We start from the raw sequence: 15,635 nt of genomic DNA on the forward strand, positions 1-15,635 counted from the left end.
CAACGATGGAAGGAAACGGTCAATATTAAGGAAATTGAGAACGGAGAGAAAAAAAAAGAAAAGGCAACAACATCCACAGCAATAATGGCGCTGTTTATAACCATAAAATCAACGTGCGTGAGGGGTATGAGAGGAAACCACAGGTTTGCTCAGGCCCTGACCTTGTTTTCCTGCTATTAACCTATTTCTCCCTCTCAGTGGGAGGCGATAAAACCTCGGCCCAATCCAGCACCAGGCGGGGAGGACACAACAGGTGAATTAAAGGCAGGAGGCAGATGGGGCGCGGGCTCCGGCGGGCCCCAGCTGTCGTGTCTGCGAGCTGTCTGGCCTTCGTGCTGCTGCCTCCAAAGCCAGCTCCATCACACCTGCATCCCCCTCAGGCTGCTCCCCATTCCTCGCCCTCCAACAATTGGGAACGGTTGGCGTTCCCCCACCACGAGAAGGGGGTGATTTAGTGGGACCGGCTATTTGCAGGGGGCAGAGCGCTTGGCAATGCCGAGGGATGGAGCAGTAGGTGTTCCCTGCCAGGGCAGCAGGAAAAATAAAGAGAAAAGGCAACAACATCCTCTAAGGAATCGAGACAACGCTCAAGCAAGGGACCTTCAGAGAAGAGGACTCGAAGGACTGCAGGACAGACGCGATAAGCTGGGGGACCACTGCCTAATAACCACCGAGTATTTTTTCTTTCTTCACTTCCTAATAAACAAGGCGAAGCAATTACAGTAATTAAAGATTTAGGATAAGAGCACTCTGTATTTTGGGGGCCCAGCGTATCAATTAAACGCTCGTTAGGTTCTCCCTCCTAATGAGAAAAATCTCGCGCTGTAATTTTGCAGATTTAGGAGCATAATTAAAGGGGGGGTGGAGAAGGAGGGCACTTTCCCCAAACTGATGAGGAGGGTTCCCTCCCCTCCGTGCCTCCTGCCTGCACGGGCAGGGTTGATGCTGTCCCCAGCCACCTCTTCATTTCCGAGCGATAACCCTCGGCCACGGCCCTCGGACAGCTGCGATGATAAACCCAGACTTTAATTACAGGTGGGTTTTATGAGGAGAGCTGGCTACTGTGCTGTCTCCCTACTTCTGAGCTCTCTGTTGCAGAAGGTACCAGCGTCTGCTGGAAGGCAAGAGGGGAAATAGCTCATCTACTCAGGAGCGAGGAACACATAAAACATAAGAAAAGCAATTACATGCCTTCGGTTTCCACTCCTCTGTTTTTATAGGGCTTGTCTTAGGATCTGAGTGATTTTATGCATCAGAGAGAGATGACAATCAAGATGAGTTGCAATGATATGCATGGGAGGCTGAGACACATCACCTTTAGGTATTTATTCTCCTGTAGTTACAGGTCTTCTAAACACCATATTTCTTGTGAAGGAGAAGAGAACCCAAAATTTTGCAGCTGAATATTATTGGCACTAAGGCCAAATGAGAGCCCAGCTGACAGCTACTTGAATGTAACTTAGAGCAATCCCTCCTCCTCCTCCTCCTCTAACCCTGCGTGAGCTCCTTTGTGAACATCTCTGGTACTGAGCAAGACGTAACCAAAATATTAAGTGTTGAGGTAACCCTGAGTGACTCTGCCTCCTGCAACTCCATTACATCTCCCGTTGTACCACGGAGGACCAGGGAGACGTGGCTGTGCTCTTTGACACGCCAGCAAGCACACGTAACTACCACCATCACTGCTATCTCCACCCCAAACTTTGCTCACCAACATTAAATTATCCCGTTTCTATTACATCAGAACTTCTGGGCACACGAGAGCAGAAGACGAGCCTTTTGACCCGTGCACCTCCGTGGCTTTGCAGATGGCTGTGCGAAAGGCCCCCAGATGACTTCTTGCTCATGCAATTCATCGGCTCCCCAGGCACAAAGACACAGAGCACTGGGCAGGGGATGGCACAAAAATCACCGTCTGCAAATGCAGATGCCTTTTACCACACAAGCCCCGTGGTACAAGGCCTCTTTGAACCCCAGCTGCCCCAAACAGGAGTCAGCAAGCACAGGAGAGGATCCAGCTGCTCTTCCTGAGCTATAATGGGCCATTTGCACTTGAATTTCAGGCCCTGGAGGTGTCTCCATCGGGCTGCCCGGGCAGTGTTGGCCCAGAAAGGGTGGTCACCTGCTGCCCAGTGTGCTTTGTCTTTGCTCTTGTCATGCCAGCACTCCCTGGCAGGAAAGTACCTTCTTTTCATGATACTGATATGGAGATCCTCCTCCTGCTTTACTTCGGGGTGTTGACCATTGCCCTTGTCGCTCTCTTCGCTGTCATCACTATGCGAGAAAATCGAGGTCAGCTCTTTCTTCGGGATCCTGGTGGGAGGCAGGGGGATCGTCCTCTTCTCTGCCAGGCGACCCCGGTTCTGCCACAGGGCGGAATCAGTTCCAGCAGGAAACGGCAGGAGGGAAAAAGAAAAAAAAAAAAAAACGAGAATTTGGTTAGACAACCCAGAACCAAGAAGATCCTCACACATGGTTGTTCTGGACGACAATGTTGTCCAGGGCTCAAAAACACAGGTTTCAAACTATGGTGGGTGGGCAAAGGCCACGCTCGCTTTGCAAAGGACTTTTCAGCAGAGGCACGTCTCTCTCGAGCTCTTCCAGCTCCAACACTCAAGCCATGCACTTCCAGCCTCTCCCCACCTCTCCGTTCCTACTTCAGCTCTTTCACACCGACAGCAGAGGACGATGGAGCTGTCAGGCTCCAGTCCTTCTCTCCAGAATATTTCCCACCAAATGTCACGTACTGACACAGCTGGATAGGTGAAATGCAACCTTTGGCAGCAGCACAGCAAAGATGTGACCCAGAGAATCCAGAACACTTCTGACTACAAAGGGAAAACCTCTGCCAGCCACCAGGTTTGTCTCCCACACCAGTGAATAGCCCACATCCACCTATTTTTGATTATTGAGGCTCTTTTCACTGTTCATTTGCACATGCAGAGCAATCTGGCAGCTCTTGCCTTGTCCCAACTTCCCCTGGGAGCTCCTGGCAGCGTTTGGCCCCCAACAATTCACTTCTGACAAGACTCAAATAAACCAGAGAAAAACGCCCAGGGGGCAAAAGCCACTTTTTTTTGCAGCCTGTGTGTTTGTGTGCAGAACCTAGCACAACGTGACCCTGCTCCCAACCTCCTATCTTCCGCCAGCAGGGACAACGTATGATAAATGACTCTGTCCCTGCACCCTCTGTGCCTGATGCACAAGAGGATTCGAGCCTGGGGCAGCCTAAATTGGAGCTCGTTGGGTTTTTAGCTCTTGCTCTGATAGCATCTTCCTGAGCTAAACACCCCAAGTCTTAATCTGTGATTGACCGAGACAGAGAGCCACAGGAGGAGCACTTGCAGAAGAAGACACCGGATTAGAAACCCAGGAAAAGAGCCTGCAACTTCACCAACCCACAGAATTTAAAATTTCAGCAAACAAAAGCATGAAACTTGGCAGGGAACCGCAGTGAGGGGAGGTAAAACAGTTTTGCGTACTCTGTGGATGCTTTCTTCAAGAAGATGAGTGCTACAGGAGAAACGTGGTTTTAGGGAGGACTGGAACAAAACGGAGCAAGGTGTGTGAAACAGGTCAAGTGAGTGCAAGGCAGCGCTTAACTAACAACATTTTCTCTGCAACAGCAACTCCAACTTTCCAAATAAACCTGGCAAAATGGAAATGTTGTGGGAGAGCCAGCCAGGCTCTCTGAAGGGGAGCGCGGAGCAAGGCTAAGTGACGGAAGAGCCCATGTTTTTTTAATTAAAGAAATTAAGAACTTTCCACCAAGACAAAACGAAAACTTCTTGTTTACCTCCGTCAATAAATTTCCAGTTGTGGTCATTAAGGGGAGCCCTAATCGTTGTGATAATTAGCTAAATCCATCTGGAAGGCATCGCCCCAAGGAGGCACATTAGCTTTTCCATTCCGATGCACTTCCAAGCCAAGAACTCAGCTGCCTGTGAACTGCAGACAGCCAGCGAGAGAGGAGCAGTGGGCCAAGCTGGCTTGAAAATGGGAAAAGTCATGTATACGAGGAAAAAGACACCCTCTGAGCCGGGTTTGTTGTTCATGAGGTTTCGTGCGCTTTGTTCGCGCAGCGTGAAGAAGAAAAGAGCATCCTTGGGGAAAGAGCAACAAGGTCAGCGCCCAGCCTCGGACACGGGGACACCATTCCTGGGGCTTCTGCTGGTGGCTCTCCAAGACCCAGCTGCAGCAGGTGAATCCCTACGGTGCCAGGGGTCAATGCTATGTGACAGGGGGCTCCTTTGGACAGCAGTAGGGCCCCCCTCACCTTGCCCTTTGCAGAGATTTCTCGCTGCCTGCAGCCTGGGGTCGTGCCATAAATTGTGTCTCCCGCCCCTAAACATTTTTTGCACACGTGGGCATCGCTGCCCCGGCCCCTTTTTCCTGCTCCTGTGCAAACGGGGAACACGCACAGAGCTCATCCCGTGCCTAAAGCTGCTCTGGGCTGCACGGTGTCCAAAGGACAGGGGGGAGAAAAGGAGAGAAAGGGAAAACGGGAAGGGAGGAAGGGAAATGCAAAGAGAGGGCAGGATTTGCACCACGGTTCTGTCACGCTGAAAAGCCAGGACTTGATATCAGCACGAGCTTTATCGCGCCAGAGCTTTATATATTTTCCTGAAGTTGCAATTTATCATAACAATTAAAGGGGGAGGGGAGGGCGGGTGTGCAAATTTCCGCTTCAAAATAATTGCAATTCGCTCTCTGCTGTGACTTTGCAGGCTAAAGAGAATAGCGCTGATCAGATACTAAAAATCATTTTATGGCCATTATGGTACCTTCAAGCAGTTACCGGGTCTCAGTGACTACCCAGGGACTCATCAGCCCTAACAAGAGCGAGAGTGCAGCAAAAAGGGAGGCACTAAAGCGAGAGAAACAGCCCACCGGACCCGGAGCACCAGCTCCCACTTTCCCCTGCTCCTTAAAATGCTTGTCCTTTGCCTTCCTAAAATCATAACCTTGCACCTAAAGCTGCTCTATATGCATATATCAGCTGATATATATATATATCATATACATACCTATATATACACATATATATTCGAATATATAAAGTACACGTTTGTATGTATAGTATATAAAAATATCTACACCCCTCTGTGGATATCACCCAACTTGTTCCCCTAAAAACAAATGAATGAACTCGAATGGTCAGCACTGGAAACGGGGCCACAGCAGTTCCCTTGCAAACACCTGCAGTCCAGCACTGGGAGCGTATTTTTTTAAAATCTGTGTTTATTTTGTACTTTGTATTTATGCCAACAGGTTTGGGGCATTTTTTTTTGTTAACATTTCTGCATTCCCAGAAAATTAAAATAGACCGAGACAATCAATTTTGCCTTTTATGTTCATCTATAGTCACTTTTGAATCAATTGCACTTTCTTAATCTGTTTAGAGGCATTCACCAGTAGATACACATTACTTTTAAATTAAGCACAAAGGTAGCCAGAAGCCTGGTCCAGAACCTGCTACAATCAATTGTCTTTCCACTGACTTGGGAAGGCAGCGGTCCAAGCTGTAAATAAAAAACACTCCTTGGCGAGCAGCAAGCCACCGAGGAGCCATTCCTACGACTCCTGGCTTTTGCTGAAGTCCTCTGCCACGTGCAGAGGGATGACAGGACAGGAACCCACCTGCAGAGGTGAAGATATTGAGATATCTTTTGTGGCCATGCTGCTTCAGTTATCAAATGGCACTTTGCTCGTGGTGGCAGGTAGCAAAAGGCACGCTGAGCAGTGTGATGTGCAGGAATCCAGGCAGGGACCTTTAATAAACTTTGAGTATTTTGCAAGAAAACCACCTTCCAATTTGTTGGTATTCACGGGGACGTCAGACACTTGGGAGAAAAACCTGTCCATGTCCCCTGAATTGTTTTTAATTATTTTGAAAAAAACAGTCCCCTGGATTGTTTTTAATTCACAGCCCCAACAAAGACGAAGCTAGCAGCCTGGCTTAATTGAGAAAGCACCTGATTGCCCTGAAAGGCACCCCAAGCACAGCTGAACTGAACTATTCCACACTTGCATCTTCCCATCAGAACAATTTTGTCTACCTTTTAATCTCAAAAGCAAAAGAACTTAAAATCAGTTAAAATTCGTGAAAGCAGGATCTTTTTAACCCATAGCACTCAGCACCAGATGAAACTTGTACTGGAAGCACTGCGTGGTTTGGCCTGTGCTGGATCTTATCAACATAACCCTCTTTAATGATCCCTAATAAACTATCAGTTATTAACACACATTTAAGAGCTCACTGGGGGCCTCCCAAAGTTGAGACCAAGGCTTTACATTCGCCAGAATTTCCCTCTTCCCAGCCTGACAAACACACCACATGAAGAGCTCCCATCCCCTTGGGAGCACGCACATGAGGAGAAGGAAAAAACTTTCAGCAGTTACAAAAAAAAAAACAGACATCTCTCTGAGCCCAATAATCAAGGTGGGATTTAACTAAAACCCACAAAACGATGCTGAGTTCCTTGGAGCCCCCTTTAGCAGGGGCAGGTGACTGCTGAACACAGCTCCCAGCTGGCACCCGAAGCTTCCCCCGTTAAATAACTCCGATTTCAACCAAACGAGGGCAAGGCGAAGGTGTGGGGCTGGCACCCTCCCTTCCTAACCCAGGGATTTCCCCTGTCCCTTGGCACAGAACAGAGCGAGCATCATTTATCCACGCCTTAATTAGCCCGGCCAGAGAGTAAAACACCCCTGCAATCCTCCAAAGCTACTGCAAGGGTGAGTGCTGGGGGCAGAGCAGAGCTGCCTCCCGCGTTAGGATCCCCTCCCCTTCGCACCATTAATTTTGTGGGTTATGATACCAGCTAAAGCTGGAGCCTAAAACCCTCTGTCCCCTGCGTCCCCCCAGCCAGTCCTGCGTCAGCCCAGCCCTCTGGCACTCACCACGTCACCCTCCTGGGGTCTTCTGACACCAGTGGCTGCTGGCACTGCCTCGCTTACAGCACTGGCCGGGCGGGGGGTTGGCTTGGTATTAGAAAAATCACAGGCGAGGAGATTTCCTTTCCCCAGGAAAAAAATCAGAGGGGTACCAACACACGATTTAAAAGTATCAGTAAGTCAAATAAGGTAGAGATGCAGCTACAATTAAAAAAAAATAAAAGGAAAGAAAATGATGCTGGATCTGTGGAAGGTTACCTGAGTGGAGAAGCCCAGAAGCCTGCTTGCTCTGCCCTGAAAGCAAGGGACCATATGAAATAGGGGGAAAAAAAAAATAAAATAGTAGTGGGATTTCTTCCCTTTCAGAGAGCAGGGGAAAATTCCGCTCCGTGTGGCTAGGAGAGGTCAGGAGTTACAAAATGCAATCTTTTTCCCCCCACCCAGCCATCCCACCCCCTCGCAGCTCCCCCCTGGAGCCACGCGCTCCCAGCCAAGAATAGCAGGGGCGAGCTCTTGCACAAGAGCCCTGGGAGAGCTCGCAGATGGAGCGGCGGGCGGAGAGCACAGGGCTTGGGGGAGAGCAGGGAAGGGAGGGTTAGGAAAGGTTTTGTGCCCTGGGAGCTACTGCAACAAGGTCAAAAACAGCTGAACGCCCTGGTGTGACATTCAAAGGCAGCCAGAAAAGGAAAGATTCCTCGCAGCGAGAGTCCCTGGTGAGCATTTAATTGATCCCAGCAATGGAAAGGCCTCGGCAAGGAGAGCTGCAAGGCACAAAAAAAAAAAAAAAAAAAAAAAAAGCCATGGAAAAAAAAATGCACATGGAATCAAAGCTTTCGCCAGGCCACGGGAAGCGCTCCTGATGGGAAGAGACCCGAGCCGACGAGCAGGTGCAGTCCCTACGGACACGGCTCCTTCAGCATCCCCAGGAAAACAAGGCAGAAACGCCAACGCCCGAGGAGTTTGCGCGCCGCTGAAAACATCGGGGCTGTCTGCGAGGCGGCTCACGTGCCTGCGATTCGACCCGCTGCAAATGGGATTTCTATCGGGTAGGAAAAATAAAAATACAAATGGGAATGGAAACCAACAACTGCAGGAACAACAGCATCTGCATTCCTGCCGTCCACGTAGGGCTGGGAAACACGGGGAGCAGGCAGGGGATGCTGGGGGGAGGCAAGAGGGGAGCTTGGTGCGGTGCCAGCGCTGGGAGCTGAGGAATGCTAAATCTGTTCCATATGTGAAGGAAATCCTCGAGTCCAGACAGCATTTTCTCCCTCTTTTTATTGATAATAAAGATATGGAAAAGGAAAGGGGGAGGTTCTGAGAGCCTGGAATCTTTTTTTTTTTTTTTTTTTTTTTTTTCCCGTTTTCAAATAATAAACCCAGTCAAATGGCTTTCATTAGGGAAATTACACACCCGTGGAGCCCACACACCCCCTTGCTGGCTAAATGACAGGCTTGGCGTTTACCTTCGGCCGTGATTAAACACCCAGGAAAGGGCCAGGGGCCTGCCCAGATAATCTCCTGCCCTCCCCTGGGCCTTCATTAGGCGCCCGAGGCCGGCATCCTACCGGGCTGATGGCATCGGGAGCGCCTGCACCTCCGCCAAAAGGGGGGTCACGGACCCAACGAGCTGCCCAGCCCCTCATCTCCTGTTTGGTAATGAAGAGATGAATAAAACAACAGCCAGCAGCCTTCCTCCACAGCTGTTTTTCTGCCTCACCTGATGGCCGATGGGTTTGGTGCTCGGCATCCCTCTGTAGGTACAGGCAGCAAGGGGCACGCCGAAACCACAAAACCGAAAAGGACCAAGGTGCAGCCCAGCCTTGGTTTTTGAACCTCCTGAAGAAGACGACAGCTGAAAAACCTCGATTCTGCCCCAGCTTTGCCCACAGATTACTGCACGACCACAGGTAGTCACATCTCGGCTACCCTTCCTCCAAGAGTGTCACCTCCTCGCTTTGATAAAACCCACTGACATTTACAGGTAGGACGCATTAAAATAAGGACAAAGGCATCCCACCGAGCTCATTCTTCCTCTCGTTCTCCTTCCTCCTAGGCCACCATTTTCAGTGCAATATTTACAGTTAAGCAGCCAAACTCACAAGTAATTGCCAAGCCATCACTCCCAAACAGCCAATCCTGCCCAGCAGCTCTGCAAAAAAAGGGATATTTTGTTGAAACAGACACGTCTCAATTTGGGCAAACTATTTCTTTTCACACCATTGTTTATAATAGGTCAAAGTAAACTCCCCTTTTCTTCCTGGAATATTTTCTTCCATCATGTGAGCAAGCTGGCCTGCTCGGACAAGTTTGCTTCATACGAGGCTCTGAAGAGCATTGACGCAGGAGCTTCTCAGCTCTGTCCCTGCCCCCTTAAGGTTGTATACAAATAAAGCAGAAAATGCAATGGAGCAGCTAGGAAAGAGAAATGACATCTTCGGGCAAGGCCTGATCCAGCACCAACCGCTCGCTGGTGTGTTCTGCAAAACCTGATCCAGCAAAAAATCCCAAAGGCCGTTCACTGGAGAGTGTTGCTGTCACCTTCCTCCTACCTGCCCACAACAAACTGGGCTGATGCCAGCCTGTGTGTCCCCGTTGTTAATTTATACAGGTCGCAGCAGCCTTTGTGTTGATTTCTAGCTGGATCCCCGATAGATCGGGGATGTTTGGGAGGTAGCAAAATGCTTTGAACTCACCGCTGGCAGCCCTCAGTGCACGCCAGTTGATGCCGCAAGGTGTCAATCTGCTCAACCACCTCTCTTCATCAATGAACCTCTCTCTTCTGGTTCCTTGTCCAGGAAGACTCGCATCCAATGCTCTTCTCAAACAAGCCAGGATGTCTTAAACCCCAGTCGGAGAAGAGGTCAGAATTATCAGTTTCCATGCAGCAATTTAAGTACTTGCAGAGATTGCTCTCAAATTGTCCTCTCTAGCCTAAGAGGAGAGCTCGTAAAGAACTCCCATTACCTCGTTACCTTATAGGATCCCATTATCCATGGGGCACTCAGAGCCAGGCTGTGACTACAGCAGGTCTCAGAAGCTGTTACAAAGTCCTGCAGCAGGGCTTTCCCTCGCTGTGTGTGGGAAGCATTTTGAGATTGCCAAGTGTGAGGAATCCTCCTCCTGACAGGGGTAAGGTGCTCCCAGGATTCGTATCAAAAAGCCTTCCTTGAGACTGACAATGCACCCAGGATGGCTAAACACCTGGTGAGGATGTGCTTTGTGATATGGTCTCCTTTAACAAAAAAAAAAAAAAAAAGAGTTATCTAAATAATGAAAACCCTGAAATCTCAAAGAATTCCTCAGGGCACCAAAAATTTCAGGGTGCAAAGCTCCAAGTCCGATGGCAGAGTCTGGGCTTGGCTGCAGCACAACTGACGAAGCAAATGCTTAGATGGCAAATTGCAATTATTCTTCTGAGAGCAAATGGGAGAGGGAATCAACCAGTGCTACTGCATCTTCTGAGCTGGGGATATGCTTCAAGCATTGGCTCCTTCAGTTTAAATAGCACTTTAGAAGAAAGGTCAAGCATTAGTCAATATCCATGGGTTTTCTTGAGGTCCATTAACAGGACTGCTCGGTCCTCAGAGAGATGCAGGTTGCTTCTCCTCACATCAGGGGGTTTTGACGCTCCAGGTTGCACTTCCACATTCTGGACACTGGAACTTAACTGAAAGCGAGGGAAGATTTCTGCACTCCCAGGTGCAAAGGCACCAGCTGTCCTGCAGGGTACCCCAGGACAAATATCTCGCTATCTTCCAGAGCCTGAGGTACCACCAAGAGTGATTGATTCCCCAAGCTGCTGTGTAGGAGAAGTAGTTGCAGACATGTGGCAGGAAAAAAAAAGCTGTTAATCTTCCTCAGATGAGACCTGCAGCCTAGCCCAGCTGCATTACATGAGAGACACACAAATGATCAGGCACGCTGTGAATCCTTTTGCTTAAACCCTTTCACCACTCAGAGCTGCTTCCACCAACTTCTTTATACTAAGCCATCAATTCCAGTACAGACAGCCCAGGCCCTTTTTTTTTTAGGGGATTCCATTCTTTTCTTGAGAGAAGAAGGCAAAGAAGAAGATTGCTCTTAACCACAACTTCCTTGTGTGATCTCAGGCAATTCACTTGACCCCGTTGTGCTCGGTCTCTCTGCTCTAAAAAGCCAGCAGTAACACCTCCCCCTTGTTTATACTGTAAGCATTTTGGAGCAGAGAAGGATGCGTTGATGAGGAGTACCAACATGACTCTAGGTACTATTATAATTGGAGAAATTATATATGTTATGAACCAAAAAAAAAAAAAAGTTACACAGAAGGGCAGCTCTTCCCATCAATGTTAACAACGTTATTTTCTGGAGCCCTACAGAAACAGATGAGCAAGACCTGTGAACAGAAGGAAACGCTTCCCATTTATTACCTCTGAGTGAATTATAAAGCCTAAAGGGTAATTTGTTAATAGAGTCAGAGCCATGCTCTTCTGGAAAAGCCAAGTGGAATTTCCAGTCTTTGAAGGGAAATACCCCAGGATAGAAAATCCATCAGTCTTTTGGAGCTACCTGCTTTCAAAAACTCCTTGGAAGAAGGCCGAGGAGCGGTGTGGTCTTTGTTTTCTGTGTCTGTCCCACATCAAATAACTTCGTCCATTTCAGTCTGAGGTTGAAAAGAAGGAAGCAGAGATTTGAAGCCAGGTCCTCAGGCAATGTAAGTCGGCATTAATGGAGTAAAAGTCAACTCACACCAACTGAGGATGTGGTACACTGATGCTATCTCCTAAATAAAAGCAAAACTCACGCATTTTTCTCTTTTTTCTTTCCTTTCCTGCTCCTCCACTCTGGTGAAGAGACAAGGAGCAAAAGGGCACGGATGCTTTCAGACATTTCCTCTTCTCCTCACGCACCTCACTGCTCTACCTTTCAGGTGGGAGAAAGACAAGAGAACAAAATAACTGTCCACCATTCCCCCAAGGAATTAACACTTCACTCCAACGTTTCATTTCATCGGGTCCACGAGGACACAGCCTTTCCCTGCAAAGTTGAAATAATTCAGCAAGGGAAATTCAGCTGGGGTTTATGCTTCTATTCTGCTCTGCAGACACGTGCTTAAAGCATTTCTTTGAGATCCCTGAGATGTCCAAGCGTGGCTTCCAGCCTGCTCTGCTGTCCACATGGAAGGCAGTTCTGCTGCTGCTGCACCTATTGAGAGCTGTGCCCTGCTGAGAGCTACAGCTGCTTCCTTTGGAAAATCAGCTCTAAAAACATCTTAAAAGCTGGGCTTCCAAAACACAGAAGAGCCCTGTAATCACTGCTGACCGAAATGTAGCAGGGGCATGAGAGGAACAAAAGGGAGAGGTCCTGCACTGCAGGTCCCCGACCCGAGGCATCCTCAGCTCACGCACCCTGGGGTCAGACCGACCCAAAAAGCCTCCTGACTTCTCCACCACTCACGTTCCTGGCCAGAACCAAATGGAAATGAACAAGAAGGCATTTTTTTTTCCCCAGCTTTAAAAAAAAAAATAAATCGATTTCTAAGCAGTTTCCCTCAGAACTGAAGCAGCCCAGCTGCGAGCAGAGAGGCAGCAGCAGCTTTGCCCAGCACACCCCCAGCTCTGCCTTGCATCCGAGGGCTCTCCAGGGAGGCTGGTGCCAAAATCAGCCCCAAAATCAGCCCCATCTGCCTCCACGGAGGGACCACCCAGCAGCACAGCCCCGTCCCCCTTGGACGGGCATGCTTCGAGGACCATGAGCTCAAGCCTTCACCTTGCACCTTCCCCGAGATCCTCTAGGCTGGCAAAGCCATGGAAAGCCACGCAAATTGTAGGATTTCGAGCCTGCTCCCAGCTCTGAGAAAAGAGAAGAAAAATCCAAGGGGACAGCAGCTGCTTAGCAAGCGAGCAGCAGCCAGGTCTGCCCACAAAGCTTCCTCAGATCGACTCGACCCTCCCGACGGCCAAGCAGACTTGGGAAATCCAAAGCAAACACGGAAACTCCAAATATTCATTGGGGTGTTGCTTTCACATTTGAAAAAAATAAAATAAAAAATCCGGTGTTTACGCAAACATCTCGCTCTCACACTATCAATACCAAAACAAAGCAGAGGAAGGTGCAGGCGTGGTGGGACTGCCAGAGCTTGTCGAAGCAGGATGAGCTCGGCAGGGCCACTCGGGGCTGGGGAAGGAGCTTGTTGTTACAGAGCTGCACGGGCGTGAAGCCACGGCCTCCCCTGAGCCCCTTTCACCTTCTTCCAAAGCCAGAAGGACACAAAGGACCCAACACATTCCCAGCCAGAGCGGAGCAGAAGCTCTGGGGGAGCCTTTTCAGCAGTCGGAGGAGCTGGGCTGCACCGCCTTAGCGATGCCTAAGGGAAGCCCAAAGGATCTGTTGGGATAACTGGAGGAGCCCGACTGAGAAATCCATCCTCACCGCATCAAACCTGAGCGGTGTCAACGCGCCCCTGGGGCCAATTCTCTGTCCGGTCGCAGGGTGCCCACCGCCGGCGTTCAGAAACGCTCAGCCCTGAGCTCAGCCCTGCCACGAGACTCCTGGGACCACCATAAAGCCCCTGCAGGGTGATTATACTCCATTAGCTGATTTTTCTCCACGCATCCAGGCTGCAAGTGGCTTGCCCAAGGTGGGCTGGGGGTGAAATGAGGGAGGTCGTGTCCCTGTCAGTCCCCGCACACCGCGGCCGTGCCGCCTCTCGCAGCTCCTTCTGTGCTGCCACGCTGGTGGTGACACTGCTACCTTTTTTCCAACACCCTCTGTGATATTAAAAAAAAAACATGAAACACAAAACTCAACCAACACCAGAAACAAAACCCAACAGTTTCTGCTTCTCCTCCTTTTGTTAGGACCTTCCCTGCAGCTGGCTGCACAGCAGAAGGGCAGAAAGCGGTCTTTTCTGTTGTTTTTTCTTAATTTCCCCCCATTTTACCTCCCTTTCCCTTATCCCTCCCACCCCCAAACCACCAGACAACCTCTGCAGCCACCGCTGCCATTTCCACTCCGTGATTTGCCAGCCACACCTAGGGAATTTCCCAGCAAATTGTATTACTTTATTTGGTCAATTGGCCTACAAATTGATTTTCCTGTACAAATAATGAACATTTATGGTTATTTTCCCCATAGACTGCTTTATTTTCCATGTAACAAAGACTGATTTCCTGCAGGTTTTGAGACCCCAGCATATGATCTGCAGTTGCTGTGACCCCTGGCTGATGGATGGCAAGGACCCGAAGCACAACGGGAGGCTTTGGGCTTTTTCTCCCCTTCCTCTCTAAGACCACTGCAGACCTGCCCATGGCACGCCCGAGATGAAGGCTAGAAGGAAACACCACCACCAGACCATGTTCACTATGGAAATAAATAGAAAATAAATAAATGAAGAGTCCCTCAACTGGATGAAGCCATCTCGTTACGCGCCGCGTACTCCTTACATTTGTTGTGTTCACCATGAGGACACCACTCAGCAAGAAGAGGTCTCCTCCGCTCTCCTCACTCGCAGGTAAGGCTGACCCTGCCTTGATCCCCTCTTTATTTCGGATGCTTTTGGGGCAGGGTCTGGCTGTGTTCGTGGTGTAAAGCAGCGACTGTCAGCCACAAAACCCCTGAACCAGGAGCCCAGGCTGAGGTCCCCAAGCAAGACTTACATCAGTGCCAATGTTGCGTTGCACAAGGTCTCCCCAGTGTCCCCGGCACTCAGTCCTGGTCGAAAACCCCGGGTGCAGCCATCAGGGCAAAGGGAGAAGAGATATTCCTCCGAGCAGGGGTGGCAGGGAGCACCAAATAACCGCTGGCACCACAGACACCGCTCTCCGGCACATCCAGCCACCTGGAACAGCAGCCCCTGCGCACCCAAACCTTTGTGGCCGTGCCGCGAGGACCTCTCATTAATCTTAATTACGTTACTGCGGAGAGGAGAGGAGGAGCAGGCAGGGAAGCAGGGCGTCTGGAAAGCTAACGGGGACTGACAGGGCCTGGCACAATCCTTGGGCAGGGACCAGCAGCCTGGCTCGGCGCGCGGCTCTCCGGAGACGCGGCGGCAGCCCCGCAGTACATTTCATTCCCACTAATGAGGAAGCGACTTTGGAGACAGAGCCTCCAGCAAGTTTTGAAGGTCACTCCCGCAGGTGTGGAAATGAATTGGACGAGAGCAGGGTCCAAACGTTAAGTTATTCTCCTTAGCCCACGACGGATTATTTGTGTGCGCGGGGGGTTAATAGCCTCAGGGCTGCGGTGTGTGCGGATGCTTAATTTAATGCATCTCGATGGCGGAGGCTGCCAGGGACAAAGGCCTCTCAGCCCCAGCACTGCGGAGAAGGAGAAGCAAAGGCAGGGAGGTTTCTTGTGCAAATCTGAGGGTGGACACCGAGGAGCAAGTCAATTACCCAGAGAAAGCCCCGGCTGCCTCCTGTTCCCCAGCCTCGGCCCTCCAGGGGTGGATTTGGCCCATGGAGGCCGACTTCAAATCCAATAAAAAATTAACTGATTTTGCACAACTACGAGACGTGCCTCCTCGGAGTCTGGATACGTGCTCTTCAGCTGCGGCACGGAGTGGAGTGAATGACAGAGCCGGAGAGCAGCAGGCATGAGGCAAAAAGCCTGCCAAATTCCTGCGTGGCTGCTGCCACCCCAGGGACTCCCTGCCTCCTCCTCCTCGGCCCTGCTGAGGACTGACATGCCCTCAGTCCCCCAAAACGCAGCGTGGTCGGGAGCAGCAGGAGGAGGCTTGTCACCACCCAGGGCGA

General features: G+C 50.1%; 1 protein-coding gene across 1 annotated transcript in view; it reads right to left on the reverse strand.

The window, feature by feature from the left end:
- SAMD11 (sterile alpha motif domain containing 11) overlaps positions 1-15,635 on the reverse strand; it is a 101,950-nt gene that overhangs the window by 63,289 nt on the left and 23,026 nt on the right. Inside the window, exon 3 of the mRNA XM_032201555.1 lies at positions 2,185-2,363. Within this exon, the coding sequence (XP_032057446.1) occupies positions 2,185-2,363 (179 nt within the window). The remainder of the gene's footprint in view (positions 1-2,184; positions 2,364-15,635) is intronic.

This window comes from Aythya fuligula, chromosome 21 (assembly GCF_009819795.1).
Source record: "Aythya fuligula isolate bAytFul2 chromosome 21, bAytFul2.pri, whole genome shotgun sequence".
NCBI classification, from domain to species: domain Eukaryota; kingdom Metazoa; phylum Chordata; class Aves; order Anseriformes; family Anatidae; genus Aythya; species Aythya fuligula.